Below are 18,341 nucleotides of genomic sequence, written 5' to 3' on the forward strand. Positions count from 1 at the left end.
ACACGTTCTTTATGTTGTGTATAGGTTGTATGATGCACATGTTCTTTATGTTGTGTATATGTTGTATGTTGCACATGTTCTTTATGTTGTGTATATGCTGTACTATACACTTGTTCATTATGTTGTGTATATGTTGTATGTTGCACATGTTCTTTATGTTGTGTATATGTTGTATGATGCACATGTTCTTTATGTTGTGTATATGTTGTATGTTGCACATGTTCTTTATGTTGTGTATATGCTGTACTATACACTTGTTCATTATGTTGTGTATATGTTGTTACTGTGCACTCTATGTATCCATGATGTGCATACAGTTTTGATGTGTTGTACTATGTAACATGTGATGTTCTGTATATCGCTGTGCATTGTCCTGCACTACACCCCTCACTCAGCCTCCTTCCACCTTGTGCACCTTCCCACCCAATAGCCTGTAAGCCCCAGTCTGTCTGCTGCTTTTCCTCCTCCCACCTCCTGCTCCTTGTAAGAGCTGCAGGGACCAGCCTGAGCTCACAGCTGTTAGAGATGGCCAAGAAGCTGCTAGCTGTGCTCTTACCCATTGTCCTCTGCCTCATTGGGGTAATAGGGATTCTGCTGCTGTCCCTGCCTGCAAAGGACATCAATGAGCCCCCCAAATACAAGGTAAGTGAGTGCATGGCCAGGAGGCTCTGACACAGCAGCTTGGAATTCCTTATAGCAATGCAAAGTGTCAGTGAGGTGCTGATCTCCAGGAGGCAACATGTGTGACCACATATGGGAGGCTTCCCCATGTATACCAGGGCGGAGGACTACAGGTGCCAGCATGCCCTGACAATGACTTGCTAGCAGCATGATCTGGTAATACATGAAGTTGCCACAACCACTAGGTGCAATATGTTATATAATTATGCCGGTTTGGCAACTTTAGTTATATGCATTATTCCTGCACCCACCTGAGCCTACCCCAAGGCCATGACCCTCCCAGAACCTGTGAGGCCATTTAGGAGCTCGCCTATTCTTGTATAAACAGCGTCATTGTTGTATATTACACTGTTAGGCAATTAATACTTTCCTTGTCGTTTCCTCACTGCTTTCCAGATCATTGCTTGTTGTCTGTGAATAGAAACTTGTGTTTCTATTATTTACATTATACAGCTGGAGGTCCGTTACAATTGTATCTGCTCTAGACAGTCCCTGGTGGCTCCAGATTGATAGAATTTACTTCCAGCAATGGCTTTAAGAGATGTGTGGACCTCCCAGAGTACTGTCTAGAGATGCATAGATACATTGTAGCATCCAGATGTATAAGCTAAACAGTAATATTCCTGTGGAAAGTTGTCTGTTTATATAGCCTGGACTGTGCATGTACTCATATGATGTGCTGTTATCTCATCTCTATGTATTCACGACTATAGAGTTAACCCCTGTAAATTCGAGGGGCTACAGAGGGTGTGGCCCATAAAGTGTTTGGACCCAAGATGAAGAGGAGGAGGGGTGCACACCAGCATCAAGTTCCACCTCTACCCCTGTATAATGGAGACCTCCTCCCCTTATCAGACCAGTGCAAATATCTGAACTTCACAGATGACCAGAGATAACTGACTGGTCTGTGCTGATAGTCTCCACTTCTGTTGTGTTCCTTTATGACGAATCATCTAAAATCTGCATAGATTATGGGGGTCATTTATCTTATTTCCCCCTTCTCTGAGTATTTTTTGCACCTCATTTGTCTTTGTCATTTTGGCTCTTTGTCAAATGCAGGTATTTTTGAGCCTACTAGGTGCAAATTTTATAAAATGCTCAATTTGGTTGTGCAAATTCTACTATTGCCTTTCCTACGCATGGTCAGGACTGGCGTGTTATTGCGTAATTATTTGCACCCATAAAGGCGTAAATCAATGTTAAATAAGGTGCAAAGACAAATTAGGTGCAAACCAGGAAACTGCTACAGGAAGACCCCAGCGACCTGCTGGAAAAAGGCGTAAAAATTTGTGCTCAAAAAGTCTCTAAAGTACAACCAAAAAAGAAGCATCAGGCTAAGATAAATGACCCCCTATATGTAGTAGATAGTGGTGGGCTGCTCAGTTGTCATAGGCAGGGGGCCTAGCACTAAGTTGCCAGGGATTAGCCATCTACTGTAGGGGGGCTCTGGGTGGGAAGCCACAGGAGAGGCTGATCAGACCTGCAGTACAGACCACAGACTTTTGGTTGTTGTGTTTGCTGTGTGTTGGATTGTTGGATATGTGCCATAAGCAGCTGCTCAGTCATTTAGGGTCACTTACTGTATATGATGGGTATTATGTGTTGCTGATAGTATCTCCTGGTGGCGAGTAGCACATAGTTGTACAAGCTCCTCCTTGACTTTCTCCTACAGGTTCTCTTTGCCTCAAGTCTCTTTCCATTTTAATCTGAGGTCCCTTATATACTGTGCGCCAAATATCCATTATATGTTGGTTAGTTGTAGCCGCATCTGAATAATTCGGGCATCACATGACCCATTATAAGATGTTACTGTTTAACTGGTTACTGTAACATTTTGGTTGATTCCTTTCCTTGGAGATTCCATTGTCTCTGGTTTTGGAGTTCCTCCACTTTGTTTGAAGCCCCCGCCCCCCTCTTTAATTGATTTTAGGGATATCTAGATCTTTTTGACCCTGTCACTGGTAAGTAATTGTTCTTTCCGTTACCTTGGTGGGTCCCTAAGGACAAGGGGTCGGAGGCTGAGGACATAGTAAACATGACAGTACTTGTAGTGGTTTATTTGTGCTGGAATGCTATGAATGGGGAATCCCCTGTACAGTAAGGAGTAGCACCGCAGCGTCCTGCTATAGTGCTCCTCTGTCCTTCGGACCCCCTGGGCCCTGCAGTTTATAAACCTCCTACAATGGCAGGAAATGGGGGGGGACGGTGTTCTATTCAGAGTGTTTAGCCATTCAACATCTGGAGCTAAAGTCATCTGGGACTACAATGGTGGCTGTCTAGGATCCATAGGTGGACATCAATCATGCTCACTAAATATTCCTCCAATCCTGCACCCATGGGAAAACACAGGAATATGGAATCTCATCCCGACCCAGAGATATCCGGTAAGTAGTTCTGCAGATCACCCCCTTCCAGGATAAGATGTTAGACCTACCCTTCCACCGCTCAGCAGATGTATGAGCAGACCACTAGGAACTTGAATGTTTTCCTCTATGGGCTTGTTCACACTGCCATAACATATTTTAGAGAAAATCCAATGTATATTTTTGCAGTGGAGCCAGGGATGTGTGTATGGTCACTGACTACCATTGCAAACAGAAGGGCTTCAGTCTTTACCTACATGTTAAAATGTTTCCATACCCCAAGAAGTTGGACATGAATTGCTGAGGGAACCTCTAAACGAGAGAATCCATGGGCTGAATGTATCCATCGCTTCCCCCTATGAGGACCTCTTATGTAAAGGAAATCGAGCTCTGGATTCTAACTTTATTAACTGTCCAGGCTGCAGCGGGAATCATTAGGACCTTTCCTGTAGCCCCCCTCGGAGCACTTGTAACCTGCCCCCCTGTTCCCCGCTGCTGTGAGAGTCCAGCACAGGGCAGGGAGGAAGATTACAAGTGCTTCATGGCCGTGTAATAGCCAGAGCCCCGCAGCTCGGAGGGGCTCTGGTGACGCACCCTAATTTAAATCATCATAAAAGTTAAGTAAACTACTGGAGAAAAGATCCTAATAAACATATGCCAATATTCATGCTGCTGAGTGTTACCTACAAGTGTGAATGTTTAATAGTTAGAATCCAGTGGTAAAGCTGATTGATGAGATTCCGACTATTGGAACCCCCACCAATCATGAGGGTGTTTGGCTACCCCCCCCCCCCACTCAATGTTCTCCCTTATGGTTATGTTGTATGCAATGGGTTAATGGGCTATCTCTGACATTCCCATTCAGTATCTGAGTGCTGGAGATACCCCAGCGCTGTGATCAGTAATTTCCCACACTACCATACAACAGGACACTCCTCCATTAGTAAGTACAGGGCCCCCATTCTCCTGATTTCTGAAGGTCCCATTGCTGTGATCTTGGAGGCCCTAACAGGATCAACCTGTTATCCCCTATCCTGTGTATAGGAGATGAGCATCATGGCCACATCCATAGGGCAACCAAAGTGGAATTGGGAAGAATATTCAGCCATGTTGGAGTTAGATGGATAACTGGTTGCTCCACAATACTCTGATGTGATGTGTATTCAGTATTATCTGGAGGTTATGGTGGTGTTTCCTGAAAGGCTTCTGCTATGGGCACCATATGGCAGCATTGTGGTAGCTTATTATTAAATACTTAGAAGGCAGAAATTATGATAGTATAGCAGGAGCTACACGACTCTGCTGTTGCCCAGGGACTTGTTTTCTATATGACACCAGGCTCCGGAAGAGACGCGCCCTCAGTTCTACAAATGGGGTAAGGGGAGCGGTGATTCCTATTAAGGATACAATAAATACTTACTGGGCCCCCTGTGCTACTTGTATACATGCTCCCCTGTCATAATAGCCCTGGTGCGATGTGGGGGGTCATTATATATAGCAAGTCCATGCTGTATATCAGGGCTGAGATCCTTTATAAACAGTCTGACATCTTCATATAAGGTTGGGATGTGATGGGAATAAACAGAGAGATAGTTTGGATTCTCCAGTGTCACCGGGAGGGGAGGCAGCGGCGGCCCCATAGAGATGGAATGACTGAGGTCTTATTATTAATCTGTTAGTCCGGTTAGTGTTGTCCCTCCACATGTCCAGGGGCGATTCCTCCCCAGCCTCGGAGGTATCCTCAGGTCATGGTCGCGCTGGAGGCAGCTGCATTCCTCCCAGTTGTACGAGGAGGTGTTATTCTGTGGCTTTCCTCCAGTTTTCAGAGCATATTGAGCCAAGAAACCCTCCAGAGAATTTCATTTTCTCATTTTCCGCAAGTTGGACATTCCTATAAGATAAATATGACATGACGGTCTTCCGTGTTTACTCTCTGGTCACAGCCTTCGGTTAAATTTCGGGAGAATCGAGTACTTTTGTAAGGTAAAGTAAAGGCTGCAGCATTAAAGGGAACTGGTGCAATTGTACGTTGTGAAGGAACCCTAAAAGCGCTGTGCAGGGGTCTTTAATAGGATCCAAGATATTTCCTTGTAATAGAGAGATAATGATTCACCTGTAAGTGCACTGGGGGCGGGACAAGTGCACTGGGGGCGGGGTTGATTTGCATGACTCATCTACAACAACCACAAATGCACAAAGTGTGTAGCTTTCTCTCCTCTCTGTGCTATTTGTATACACTTCGGAGACTTTCCGGAGGCCTTATACCGCCGTCGCGTACATTGATGCGATGTATAAGTGGAGTCTGACTTTCTTCTTCAATCTTGTTCTGTAATCTAATCCAAAAATAGTGCAGGGAATCCTACAGAGACTGTAAAATCTCATCACAACTCTCTCCTGTGCCGCATCCGGGAAACACCAGGGGCTATATGATCCTTTTAAAGTGTTTCGGGGAAATGCTGCGGCCGATGTTGGAAATGGCGCACAGGAATTACATTAGGCGTAGAGAAAATCCATACAGAAATGACTAATTATACGAGGGACGGAGTCTACCACCCATTCATAGAGATGGGATCGTTTAACAGAAGCTTCTATGGAGGTGAGGGGGTCCCCATTATAGGATTACCTCTATAGAGTAGCTGTGTGTGCGTAATGGGAGGTAATGGACAGAGCAGAGTCTGCGGAATAGATGGCCACAATGTGAACCTAAAAAGCTGATCTCAGCACATCTAGTATGTATGGAGGGTCTCCTGACCCCACCACCGGTACATGCTGAAGTAGTTGGGCTGCAAAATGCCCCGTGCGTTTGTTTGTGGGGGACATAAGGCACCGACGAAGTCAGAAACGTCTTCCAATCCCTCTACTGAGGCGGCAGAGATATGTGGGGGCAGGCTGAACAGCTGCCATCTTACAGGGATCTGTGCATTGACTGCTGGGAACAGCTGATCTGTGGGGGTGCTGCTGGGTGTTAACACCCCCCCCCCCCCCCAATCCAAAAACAAGGAACTATTTATATTTATAGCCCTTAAAAGTATATGATCATCCATTTACTGTCTCCACAGGGGGGACTAGTGAAGCAGCACACAGAATATTAACCATAAGAGAACCATCGCGACAGTATCTTTGACCTGTGATATTTCATAAAATCTCTCCCCCATTATGAGATGACGGGTGACTATGTCTTCCAATACGATGAGATGTCTCTATTGAACCAGTCTCTGCTAATATTGTGCTGCTTTGTCCAAGTCTATGCAGTAATAATAATTCCTTTATTTATATAGCGCACACAGATTACGCAGCGCTGCACAGCACTTGCCAAATCGGTTCCTGTCCCCATGGGGGGGGACAGTATGTTTTGGAGTGTGGGAGGAAACCAGAGGACCCGGAGGAAACCCACGCAAACACGGACAGAACATACAAACTCTTTGCAGATGTTGATCCTGGGACTTGAACCCAGAACCCCAGCGCTGCAAGGCTGTAGTGCTAACCACTGAGACACCGTGCTGTAAAAAAAAACCCTGTAAATTTGCTAGAATGTTTTTAATCTGCTTGGTTACCACCAAAAAATACTCACAGATGGCCACAAAAACAAATTCCCCTACAACACTGACTATTATTAAAATTTGAATTGGGCTTTAGATGGATCCTTGGTGTCCCCCGGCCTTGTAGTAACCATTGCTACCTTGTGCCCTGACGTCGGCCTTGCCAGGTCTGGCCGCTGCACTCTCCATTGTTCTCTAGCAGAAATAACACAATAATTGGAGAACATTGGGATTGTTATTGTATTGGCAGATGCCAGGTTTCCAGGCTGCTGGCGGATGATCCAGCCGGACGCCTCTATAAGCCCCTTTGCCTTATTACTATCTCCCTGCACTGAGGATGGCTGCAGCCTGCAGATACAGCCTGATGTACAATACTGTGCCCAAATAATAGCCATATACAAACCTGGTGCCATGGGCTCATGTCCCTTTGCTATAACCTCCCCTCCCCCTCCCTGAAGCTGGTAGTCGGGCACAGAGATGTTAAAAGTTTTAGGGGGCTTTTCCCTTACACTACTGATGTATTGTACTAGTCCTTTCACCTGCTGAACTTTAACCGCGTGTTACATGGTAAGAGGCTTGTCATGTTTTATGCCTTTGAGGTTTCTTACACATTATAACTTGCCCAGATTCCTGTCACTCCAGTATTTCATCATTTTGTGCAGACAGAAAATGCTCCGTCATAGGTCACTATAGGCGTCTTGTATGTTGGTTGTGACCTTGCACCTTTCACTCATTATTCAGTGTTCACAAGGTGCCACTAGAGGGCGCTGCTGATATCGTGGAAAATACTTCTATTAATTTCATTGAATCGTAAATATATGACAACTTACAGCCCTGCTGATGGGGAAGGGTGTCAGCCAAATACAGGGTATCCATTCACATGTCTAATATTACTACATTTCCTATAAAATATTCAGGGTAAACTATATCTACTTCAGTATTATGTGAGTTACTTATCCTGTACTGATCCTGGGTTACATCCTGTATTATACCCCAGAGCTGCACTCACTATTCTGCTGCTGGAGCAGTCACTGTGTACATACATGACATTACTTATCCTGTACTGATCCTGAGTTACATCCTGTATTATACCCCAGAGCTGCACTCACTATTCTGCTGCTGGTGCAGTCACTGTGTACATACATGACATTACTTATCCTGTACTGATCCTGAGTTACATCCTGTATTATACCCCAGAGCTGCACTCACTATTCTGCTGCTGGTGCAGTCACTGTGTACATACATGACATTACTTATCCTGTACTGATCCTGAGTTACATCCTGTATTATATCCCAGAGCTGCACTCACTATTCTGCTGCTGGTGCAGTCACTGTGTACATACATGACATTACTTATCCTGTACTGATCCTGAGTTACATCCTGTATTATATCCCAGAGCTGCACTCACTATTCTGCTGCTGGTGCAGTCACTGTGTACATACATGACATTACTTATCCTGTACTGATCCTGAGTTACATCCTGTATTATACTCCAGAGCTGCACTCACTATTATACATACATACATACACACACACATATATATATATATACACATACATACACACACATACACATTTTTTTTTTTTTTCCCATAAATAACTAAAGAATACACAGCAAAAAAAAGACATAAAACAGGAAATAAAAACATTAAATATAACTAACTAAATCCCACGCCCATCACCCCCTCCCCCCAGACACTGGTCTAACGTCCAAAGTTTGCGCTATATAGTCCAGACCAGTGCCCAGGATCATAAAGTCCAAGTCCCGTCCACCCCCCTCCCAACCTAACACCCTAACACCAACACCCCAAAACCAACCAGCCTATATACACAAGAACTATAACTACATATAACTATATACACACTGTACACAAGATACAAACACATTAAACAAATCAACATAACAAAACCAAACCACATAAAGCCCAGGTTCGGCGCCTGCAAGCCCTACATCACTACACGCTCAGATACAAAACAAAAATCTACAGTGTCAGCATCAGCCCCAACACCAGGAACGGAGATGACAGGCTAAGGGACACTAAAGGAGAACCCCCTCCAAAGGAGAGAGGTCCTCCCCGTGCCCAGCCTCTCATACTCCAGAGAGCGCACCTTCACCAGGTCACCCAGAATGTTCCTAACCACCTCATCCACCGGGAGGATTTTACGCTGCGTCGATACTAAGCACTGTGCGTTCCACGTGTGGTACCTGACCACTAGACTGACTAAGAATAACGTGCAGCGGTCCCAGCCACCCAGGCCTCTGAATGCTCCATAGGCCCACTCCGCATAGGAGAGACCGGCCAACCCGGGCCAATGGATGGAAGCGCCCACCCGGTTGTACACCTCTGTGTTATAGGGGCACTGAAGCAGGAAGTGGTCCATGCTCTCCAGCAGACCACCGCACTCCTCCCGGGGACAACCCCTTTCCTCAGAGCTCCTACACTTCAGATTGTCCCTCACACACAGCTTTCCATGGAAGCAGCGCCAAGTCAAGTCCCAAAACTTCAAGGGGATCCTGATGGAATTCAAAAGACCTAAACCCACCCCCAGATCCCGACTTGGGCAATCCCTGAGGGCCAGAGGCTTCTGGAAATGGGTCAACAGAACCCTTTTGTCAAGGAGTTTCCTCGACATGGTCCTGATCTCCCACATTCCCAGACCCCACCGGCGAATCACCTTCAGAACCGGGGTAGCGTAAGCCGGAAGATGCCCATGTGGTGTACGGAGATCCTTCACTCGCCCTCCTGTCTCCCATTCCTGGAAGAAAGGCCGAAACCATCCCCTGCAGGAGTATACCCACGGAGGAGCCCTCTCTTTCCAGAGGTTTGCTACATTGATCTTAAGAAAGGTATTCACTAAGAACACCACAGGGTTGACCATACACAACCCTCCTTGTCTCCTCGTGCGGTAAGTAACCTCCCTCTTGATTAGGTTCAGCCTATTCCCCCATAACAGCTGGAAGAACAGACTGTAGACCCGAGTCCAGAGGGGTTCTGGCAACATGCACACACTGCCCAGATATATCAGCAATGGGAGCAGGTAAGTTTTAATCAAGTTCACCCTTTCCCTGAGGGTCAAAGACCAACCCTTCCACTGGTCCACCCTCTGAGCGGCGATCTTAAGCCTGCCATCCCAGTTTTGCATGGGGTAATCCCCCTGGCCAAATTCGATGCCGAGAACTTTGGCAGAGTCTTGGGGCCCTGGAAGAGTGTCCGGGAGATCAAAGCCTGGATCCCCCTCTCCCAGCCAGAGACTCTCACACTTATCCCGGTTGATCTTGGACCCAGAAGCCTCTGAGTAGCGGTCAACCTCTGACATCACCCATTGCGCCTCCCCTCTCGAGGACACAAAAACGGTGACATCATCAGCGTACGCTACCACCCTTAGAGTGGCTTCCGGTGCCGCCTGGTCCATCCCGACTCCCACCAACGGCCCACGATCAACCCTCCTAAGGAATGGGTCAATCGCGAACACGTATAAAAGTGGGCTCAGAGGACAACCCTGGCGAACACCAGACCCGACCTCAAAAGAGCGGCCAATCCAACCGTTCACAAGCGGGAAACTCTCTGCCCCTGCATACAAAACTTTCAGCCAATTGACAAACTCCCCCGGCAGGCCATACCTCAGAAGGACAGACCAGAGGTACTCGTGGTCAACCCGATCAAACGCTTTTGCCTGATCCAAGGACAGCAAGTACCCCTTCCAGTTACCAGCCCTGCCCTGCTCCACTGCCTCCCGAACACAAAGCACAGCACTAAATGTACTGCGGCCTGGAACAGAGCAGTGCTGGGTCCCCGAAAGGAGCCGGGGCGCAAACTGCACCAGCCGATTAAACAGCACCTTTGCCAAAACCTTTCTGTCCGTATTGAGAAGCGCTATGGGACGCCAGTTCTCAATACGAGATTGGTCCTTACCCTTTGACAGAATGATCAGGGCAGACCTCCTCATTGACTTCGGCAGAGCGCCCGAGGAAAGACACTCATTGAATACCTCAGTCAAGAGGGGAACCAAGGCGTCCTTAAATGTCTTATAGAACTCAGATGTTAAGCCATCCGGACCTGGCGATTTCTTGAGGGCGAGCCCTTCAATCGCCAGGCTGACTTCCTCTTCCCTGATCATCTCTGTCAAAACATCAAGAGAGGGGTCTACTCCTGGCTCAGGGACAGTTTCAGCCAGAAAAGCCGATATCACATCCCGATCTAGATCCTTCCTGCCCAAGAGGTGCGAGTAGAAGGATCTGACGACCTCCAGAATCCCTGATCTGGACCTTTTCAGGGATCCCGTACTGTCAACCAGTCCTGTGACGACTTTACCATTCACTGACATCTTGCAGTTTCTGTAAGGGTCGGGCGAGCGGTATTTCCCGTAATCCCTCTCAAAAACCAAAGATGCGTGTCTATCGTACTGACACCTCTTCAGCAAAGATTTCACTCTGGAGATGTCCTCACGACTACCTCCAGTCGAGACGAGATGCTCGAGTTTCCTCCTCAGGCCCTGATACAGGCGGTACCTGTCCAGGCTCCTGAGGCTCGAGAGCTGGCGGAAGAATCTCGCCACCCTTTTCTTGAGCATCTCCCACCACTCTGACTTACTGCTACAAAGGCCCAGCAATGGTACCTGGCTCTGAAGAAAGTCCTCAAAGGATTGTCTGATCTCTGCTTCTTCCAGGAGAGACGAATTGAGCTTCCAGTAGCCTCTTCCCATCCGGGGGGTCTCTGTAACATTCAGAGAAAACAAAATTAGACAGTGGTCGGAGAACTCCACCTCAACAACGGACACTGCTGAAGAAATGGCTTCCTCCTTTAAATAAAACCTGTCTATTCTAGACCTGCAGCTACCCCTATAATAGGTGAACCCCGCGTGGCCTGGGGTGTGCCGGATGTGGACATCCACCAGGCGAGCCTCACTAGCTATGCTATTAAGAGCGACGCTATCATAAGTCAGCTTGTCTCTGGAACCTCCCCTATCCTGGGACCTCGTGACAGCATTGAAGTCCCCTCCAAAGACCACCTGCCGACTTGTAAAAAGGTAGGGCTTGATCCTCATAAAGAGACACTTCCTGTCCCACTTGGACTGGGGACCATAGATGTTAATTAGGCGCAGTTCTTGTCCCTTCATGAGGACATCCAGGATCAGGCACCTCCCCATTTCTAACTCAATAACTCGTCGGCATTCTACCGGCGCGGTAAAAAGGACCGCCACTCCGCTATACGGCTCGGCCGCAAGAGACCAATAGGAAGGCCCGTGTCTCCATTCCCTCTTAGCTTTAAACACGGCCGCCAAATCTGGCAGCCTGGTCTCCTGCAAAAATAAAATGTCGGCTTCAACACGGCCGAGAAAATCAAAGGCCGCAAATCTAGCCGCATCAGACTTAATGCTGGCGACATTAATGGACGCCAGCGTCAACGGAGTGGGTGCCGCCATCATGAGTGATTAAGTTAGACGGCTTTTTTCTTACTATTTCCCTTCCCCCGACTCTCCTCTGAAGATGATGCCTTTTCCCTTTTCCCTTCAGAATTGGGGCAACTTCTTTTTAACGAAATTGAGGTGTCCATGTTATTACTGGCCCCCAAGGACCCACCCGGACCACCCTCTCCTTCGTCCTTGTCTCCTGACTCTGAGTCAGTCTCCCACTCTGAGGACCCGGCTTCCCCAGAGGATAGAGACTCGGCGCCCCCTGCAGGCTGCTCCGCCGCCACCTCCAGAACCCCACCCTCAGCCTCTCCTTCCGAGGAGGCGATCTCATCGAGGGTGAGGAACCGGTTGGAAAGCTCAACCAGAGGGGAGGAAGTTTTCCCTTCCTTAGGTACCTTAGATACGCCGCGTTTTTTCTTTTTCTGCTTGCGCTTATTTTCTAGCCAAATCCTGTTATCCTCATCCATACTCTCATAATGGGAGGACGTGGAAGACATGGCACCTTTCTCACGCTCCATCCTCCTGACCTCCTCATCCAACTCATCATCCCTCAGGGCCTCAGTAGCATGATCAGCCTCTGAGGAAGGACCAAGGGTCACCCCAGCAACCTGAGGCTTCCCCAGTTCTCTCCCTTTTTGTCTGGCTTCAAGCCGCCTCAACTGAGAAGGTGACTTATTCTTGCTTTTCTTCACAGGCCCCTCAGCTCCTCCACCTCTGCTGGTACCTTCCCCAGCAGAAGCAACCTCATGGCTCTCCTCCACTGGGGTCACAACCGCATTGGCAAAGGAGCGAGGACAACGGCTGAAAGGGTGACCGAGCTCACCACACAGGTTACACCTAATGTCCTTACAGGATGCAGCGAGATGACCTAGCCCACCACACAAAGCGCACTTCTGCACTTGGCAGCTGGCGCTAAAGTGTGTGGGGTCACCGCACCTGTGACAGACCTTCGGCTGCCGCTGGTAGAAAATCAGGATTCTGTCCCGCCCAAGAAAGGCTGAAGAGGGAATGTGGGCGACTGTGCCGCCTGAACACTTCAACTTCATCATGAAGGTCCAGGCCCCAGACCAAATGCCAAATTCATCACGGTTTTTCTGAGGTACCTGTACAACCTCACCATAACGACTGAGCCAAGTCATGATGTCCACGCAAGAAAGTGACTCGTTACGGGTCAAAACGGTCACCTTCTTGACTGCGTTTTGGCGAGACACTGCTTGCACAGCAAAGTCTCGCCATGCGGGCTCGTTCTTTGCCAGCTCATAATTCGACCAGAAGAGCTCTAAGCCCTCCGGCCGAACAAAGCTGACATCGAACTCCGGAGTACCATAAGGATGTATCAGGGCAAAGATGTCACTAGCCCTGAAGTTCATCTTCAGGAGGAGCTCCACCACCCTTGACCTGGGTGGGCATGCGTCACTGCCCCTCCAGCGAAGACGAACCACATTCCTACGGGAAGCTCCGGGCCCAGTTGTGGGTAAAGACCATACAGTCTCTCCCCCCCCTTTTCTCTTGGAAGGCTGCCAGGCCATGCCTGTCTGTCCAGAAGGACAGATCAACCTCTCTCCCCTCTACATTGATTGACTTTTCCCCTCTCCTGAGAGCCTCCAGAAGACGCCTTTGCAAAACGCTGTTCCCAGAGCCAGGAGACAAGGAGTTAACCCCACTTGCCCCAGCGGTGACACCCGCATAGCTCCTTATGGGAGCGGCCACCACTGGGGGTGCAGATGGATCAGCACAAACCACATGATTAACCCCCTCACCACCATCCACCACTCCCACACTCACCACACTATGTACATTACTGTCTCGCTTCCTTGCATCACTCACACCAGCTGGGCCAGGAGGACCTGGGGTTGCCTCAGCGTCACTGGGCACTGGGGGTAGAGCCACCTCCATAGCTGATTCAGCCTGAGAAGAGGCAGCTCCAACCCCGATCTTACTTGTGCCCTCTGCCTCATTGGCATTAACCCCTTGTTGTCCCGCAGTTTTTCTAAGGTTGGAGCATCGCTGCTCGCTGGATGAAAGAGGCCTCCTGTCTTTATTTACTCCGGACAGTCTCTTTGTGCCATCTCCAGGGTCAGATGAGCCAATACAAAATAAAACCTTTCCTGCGCCCTTTCCCGCAGGCTGCACAGGACGCTTGGGAGGCGCCGCACCACAAGCCCCAGCAGCCCCATCACACTGCCGCCGCTCACCGGACCTAGCAGCAGCCACAGTGCTAGGGACTACAGGAGCCACCGCCACTGCCCCTGGCACTGGGCCACCCCCCCCTCCCACTAGGGGGCAGCGCACAGTACCAGGACCTGCTGGATCGCCCTCACTGTCCGGCCTTTCGGCCGATGCCTTCCCTGCACCATCCTTGCTACTACAAACAAGGCTGGTGCTCTGCGCCATGATGGAACGTGGCTTTGCAATCTCCCCGCACCCTGTCACCGAGTCCACTGCAGGATTCGTGCTGGGCTGGGTAACGGGGCCTACACGACAGGCTGGCACTGCTGCCCGCCCGGAGGGAACAGGGAGGGGACGAAACACCAGATTCACCTCCTGAGACGCCTTGGTCTTCTTGGGTCTCTTCTTCCTCTTTAGGTCGTCATCTGGGATATCATCGCCGAAGGAAAAGTTCTGGAGGTGAACTGGGGACTCGAGCTGTCGGATCTGAGCCATTAGCGCCCCCCCCTGGCCGCTGTCATCACTTTCCTCCTCCAGGTTGGCAGAGCCGCAGCCTGATGGTAATGGCGCTTGCTCCGCAGGCAGCCTGTCGTGCGAGGCCTGCTGGTGTTGGCGCAGGCCACCAGACGGACACGGCTGGTCTTCCTCATCCTCCTCATCATCGCCATCATCCGCCTGGATCTGAAGCCCCTTCAGCTTTCTCAGCTTCTCCTGGCGCATCTCCTCAAATCTGGCGTCGTTCTCCAACTTTTCGCGGAACGGACCGCTGTGCTCGCGGATTAGATGACGCTTCTCCTGCAGAGCGGTGACCTCGGCTTTTAGTCTGTCTATGGTGGTAAGAAAATCAGACTTTTTCTTCTTAGTGGCCACCCCCGCTAGGGCCAAGGTCTCCCTCATCTCCTCCTGGAGCCTCCTCAGCGCTTTTCCAGCTTCCTCGTACTCACGGAGGTGCTCAGCAATCCGGGAGCCATAGATGGAAGCAGACTCCCGGGCCTTAAGATCACCCCATGCCTTTTGCACACCTCCGTGAGCACCCAGCTTTCCAGCTGAACCACCCAACTTTCCCGCACAGTCACTCAGCTTTCCAGGAGGAGCACTCAGGCTGATGTTACTTGCCTTGATCTTCTGTGATCTGGAGACCTTGCAGCTTCCCTGGGTCTTGGGGGTGGCAGCCGAGGTCACATCGCTGCGTCCTTGGCTCCGGGCAGATCTTCTTACCCCCTCCGCTTTGGCCGGTAACTGGTTTCTCCTGCCCCCCGCCGGCCTGGTCCGGGAGGCAGAAGCCTGGGATTTTCCTGGCTCACTCATCCCAGAAACCTACTCCCTCCCTGGGGAGGAGAGAGCAGGCCTGGGTGGATCGATCTTCCACCAGGTGGTGCAGGAGCTCAGTCACAGACAACCACACCCGTCAGCAGTTCACAGCAGAATGATCCAGCACGAACTATTCTGCTGCTGGTGCAGTCACTGTGTACATACATGACATTACTTATCCTGTACTGATCCTGAGTTACATCCTGTATTATATCCCAGAGCTGCACTCACTATTCTGCTGCTGGTGCAGTCACTGTGTACATACATGACATTACTTATCCTGTACTGATGCTGAGTTACATCCTGTATTATACTCCAGAGCTGCACTCACTATTCTGCTGCTGGTGCAGTCACTGTGTACATACATGACATTACTTATCCTGTACTGATCCTGAGTTACATCCTGTATTATATCCCAGAGCTGCACTCACTATTCTGCTGCTGGTGCAGTCACTGTGTACATACATGCCATTACTTATCCTGTACTGATCCTGAGTTACATCCTGTATTATACACCAGAGCTGCACTCACTATTCTGCTGCTGGTGCAGTCACTGTGTACATACATGACATTACTTATCCTGTACTGATGCTGAGTTACATCCTGTAGATCTTTTATTTTATATAAAAGTGAAAAACATTACAATACAAACAAAACATAATATACAATATATACAATATCTTACCTGCTGGTCCAGCCACATTCACACCTAGTAAAAACAATAACTTAAAATACACCGAAATGAATGAACACCAAATACCACAACCCCCACCCAACCGATTGTCACATCCTCAACCAAACCAATAAACAATAAGACAAGCCACACCCACAAATAAAACATAAATGACTATAAATATACATAAACCCACCCCACACCCTCTAATAACAAACCACCCCACACAGATCACATCCCACATCCCACACTAAACTAAATCCCTCGCCCGCACCCTCCCCTTCCCCCCAGACACTGGTCTAACGTCCAAAGTTTGCGTTAAGTAGTCCAGACCAGTGCCCAGGGTCATAGAGTCCAAGGTCAGTTCGTAAATCCCACCACCATCACCCCCCTCCCAACCTAACACTATGTCCCAAACCCCACTATATACAATATATACAATATATACAACATAACATAAAGAAAACAGAATACAAATAAAATCTTAACAACATCAATCAAAACCACATAAAGCCCAGGTTCGGCGCCTGCAAGCCCAACATCACTACACGCTCGGATACAAAACAAAAATCTACAGTGCAGCATCAGCCCAACACCAGGAGCGGAGACGACAGACTAAGGGACACTAAAGGAGAACCCCCTCCAAAGGAGAGAGGTCCTCCCCGTGCCCAGCCTCTCATACTCCAGAGAGCGCACCTTCACCAGGTCACCCAGAATGTTCCTAACCACCTCATCCACCGGGAGGATTTTACGCTGCGTCGACACTAAGCACCGTGCGTTCCACGTGTGGTACCTGACCACTAGACTGACTAGGAATAACGTGCAGCGGTCCCAGCCACCCAGGCCTCTGAATGCTCCATAGGCCCACTCCGCATAGGAGAGACCTGCCAACCCGGGCCAATGGATGGAAGCGCCCACCCGGTTGTACACCTGTGTGTTAAAGGGGCACTGAAGCAGGAAGTGGTCCATACTCTCCAGCAGGCCACCGCACTCCTCCCGGGGACAACCCCTTTCCTCAGAGCTCCTACACTTCAGATTGTCCCTCACACACAGCTTTCCATGGAAGCAGCACCAAGTCACGTCCCAAAACTTCAAGGGGATCCTGATGGAATTCAATAAACTCAAACCCACCCCCAGATCCTGACTTGGGCAATCCCTGAGGGCCAGAGGCTTCTGGAAATGGGTCAACAGAACCCTCTTGTCAAGGAGTTTCCTCGACATGGTCCTGATCTCCCACATTCCCAGACCCCACCGGCGAATCACTTTCAGAACCGGGGTAGCGTAAGCCGGAAGATGCCCATGCGGTGTACGGAGATCCTTCACTCGCCCTCCTGTCTCCCATTCCTGGAAGAAAGGCCGAAACCATCCCCTGCAGGAGTATACCCACGGAGGAGCCCTCTCTTTCCAGAGGTTTGCAACATTGATCTTAAGAAAGGTATTCACTAGGAACACCACAGGGTTGACCATACACAACCCTCCTTGTCTCCTTGTGCGGTAAGTAACCTCCCTCTTGATAAGGTTCAGCCTATTCCCCCATAACAGCTGGAAGAACAGACTGTACACCCGAGTCCAGAGGGGTTCTGGCAACATGCACACACTGCCCAGATAAATCAGCAACGGGAGCAGGTAAGTTTTAATCAGGTTAACCCTTTCTCTGAGGGTCAAAGACCAACCCTTCCACTGGTCCACCCTCTGAGCGGCGATCTTAAGCCTGCCGTCCCAGTTTTGCATGGGGTAATCCCCCTGGCCAAATTCGATGCCGAGAACTTTGGCAGAGTCCTGGGGCCCTGGAAGAGTGTCCGGGAGATCAAACCCTGGATCCCCCTCTCCCAGCCAGAGACTCTCACACTTATCCCGGTTGATCTTGGACCCAGAAGCCTCTGAGTAGCGGTCAACCTCTGACATCAACCATTGCGCCTCCCCTCCCGAGGACACGAAAACGGTGACATCATCGGCATACGCTACCACCCTTAGAGTGGCTTCCGGTGCTGCCCGGTCCATCCCGACTCCCACCAACGGCCCATGATCAACCCTCCTAAGGAATGGGTCAATCGCGAACACGTACAGTAGTGGGCTCAGAGGACAACCCTGGCGAACACCAGACCCGACCTCAAAAGAGCGGCCAATCCAACCGTTCACAAGCGGGAAACTCTCTGCCCCTGCATACAAAACCTTTAGCCAATTGACAA

General features: G+C 49.5%; 1 protein-coding gene and 1 long non-coding RNA gene across 2 annotated transcripts in view; one reads left to right on the forward strand and one right to left on the reverse strand.

Moving 5' to 3' along the window:
- LOC140077881 (uncharacterized) overlaps positions 1-18,341 on the reverse strand; it is a 65,265-nt gene that overhangs the window by 15,724 nt on the left and 31,200 nt on the right. The gene's annotated exons all lie outside the window — the stretch shown is intronic.
- ENTPD2 (ectonucleoside triphosphate diphosphohydrolase 2) overlaps positions 483-18,341 on the forward strand; it is a 50,671-nt gene continuing 32,812 nt past the window's right edge. Inside the window, exon 1 of the mRNA XM_072125459.1 lies at positions 483-642. Coding sequence (XP_071981560.1) covers positions 526-642 — 117 coding nt within the window. The 5' untranslated portion in view covers positions 483-525. The remainder of the gene's footprint in view (positions 643-18,341) is intronic.

This window comes from Engystomops pustulosus, chromosome 9, assembly GCF_040894005.1.
Source record: "Engystomops pustulosus chromosome 9, aEngPut4.maternal, whole genome shotgun sequence".
Classification (NCBI taxonomy): domain Eukaryota; kingdom Metazoa; phylum Chordata; class Amphibia; order Anura; family Leptodactylidae; genus Engystomops; species Engystomops pustulosus.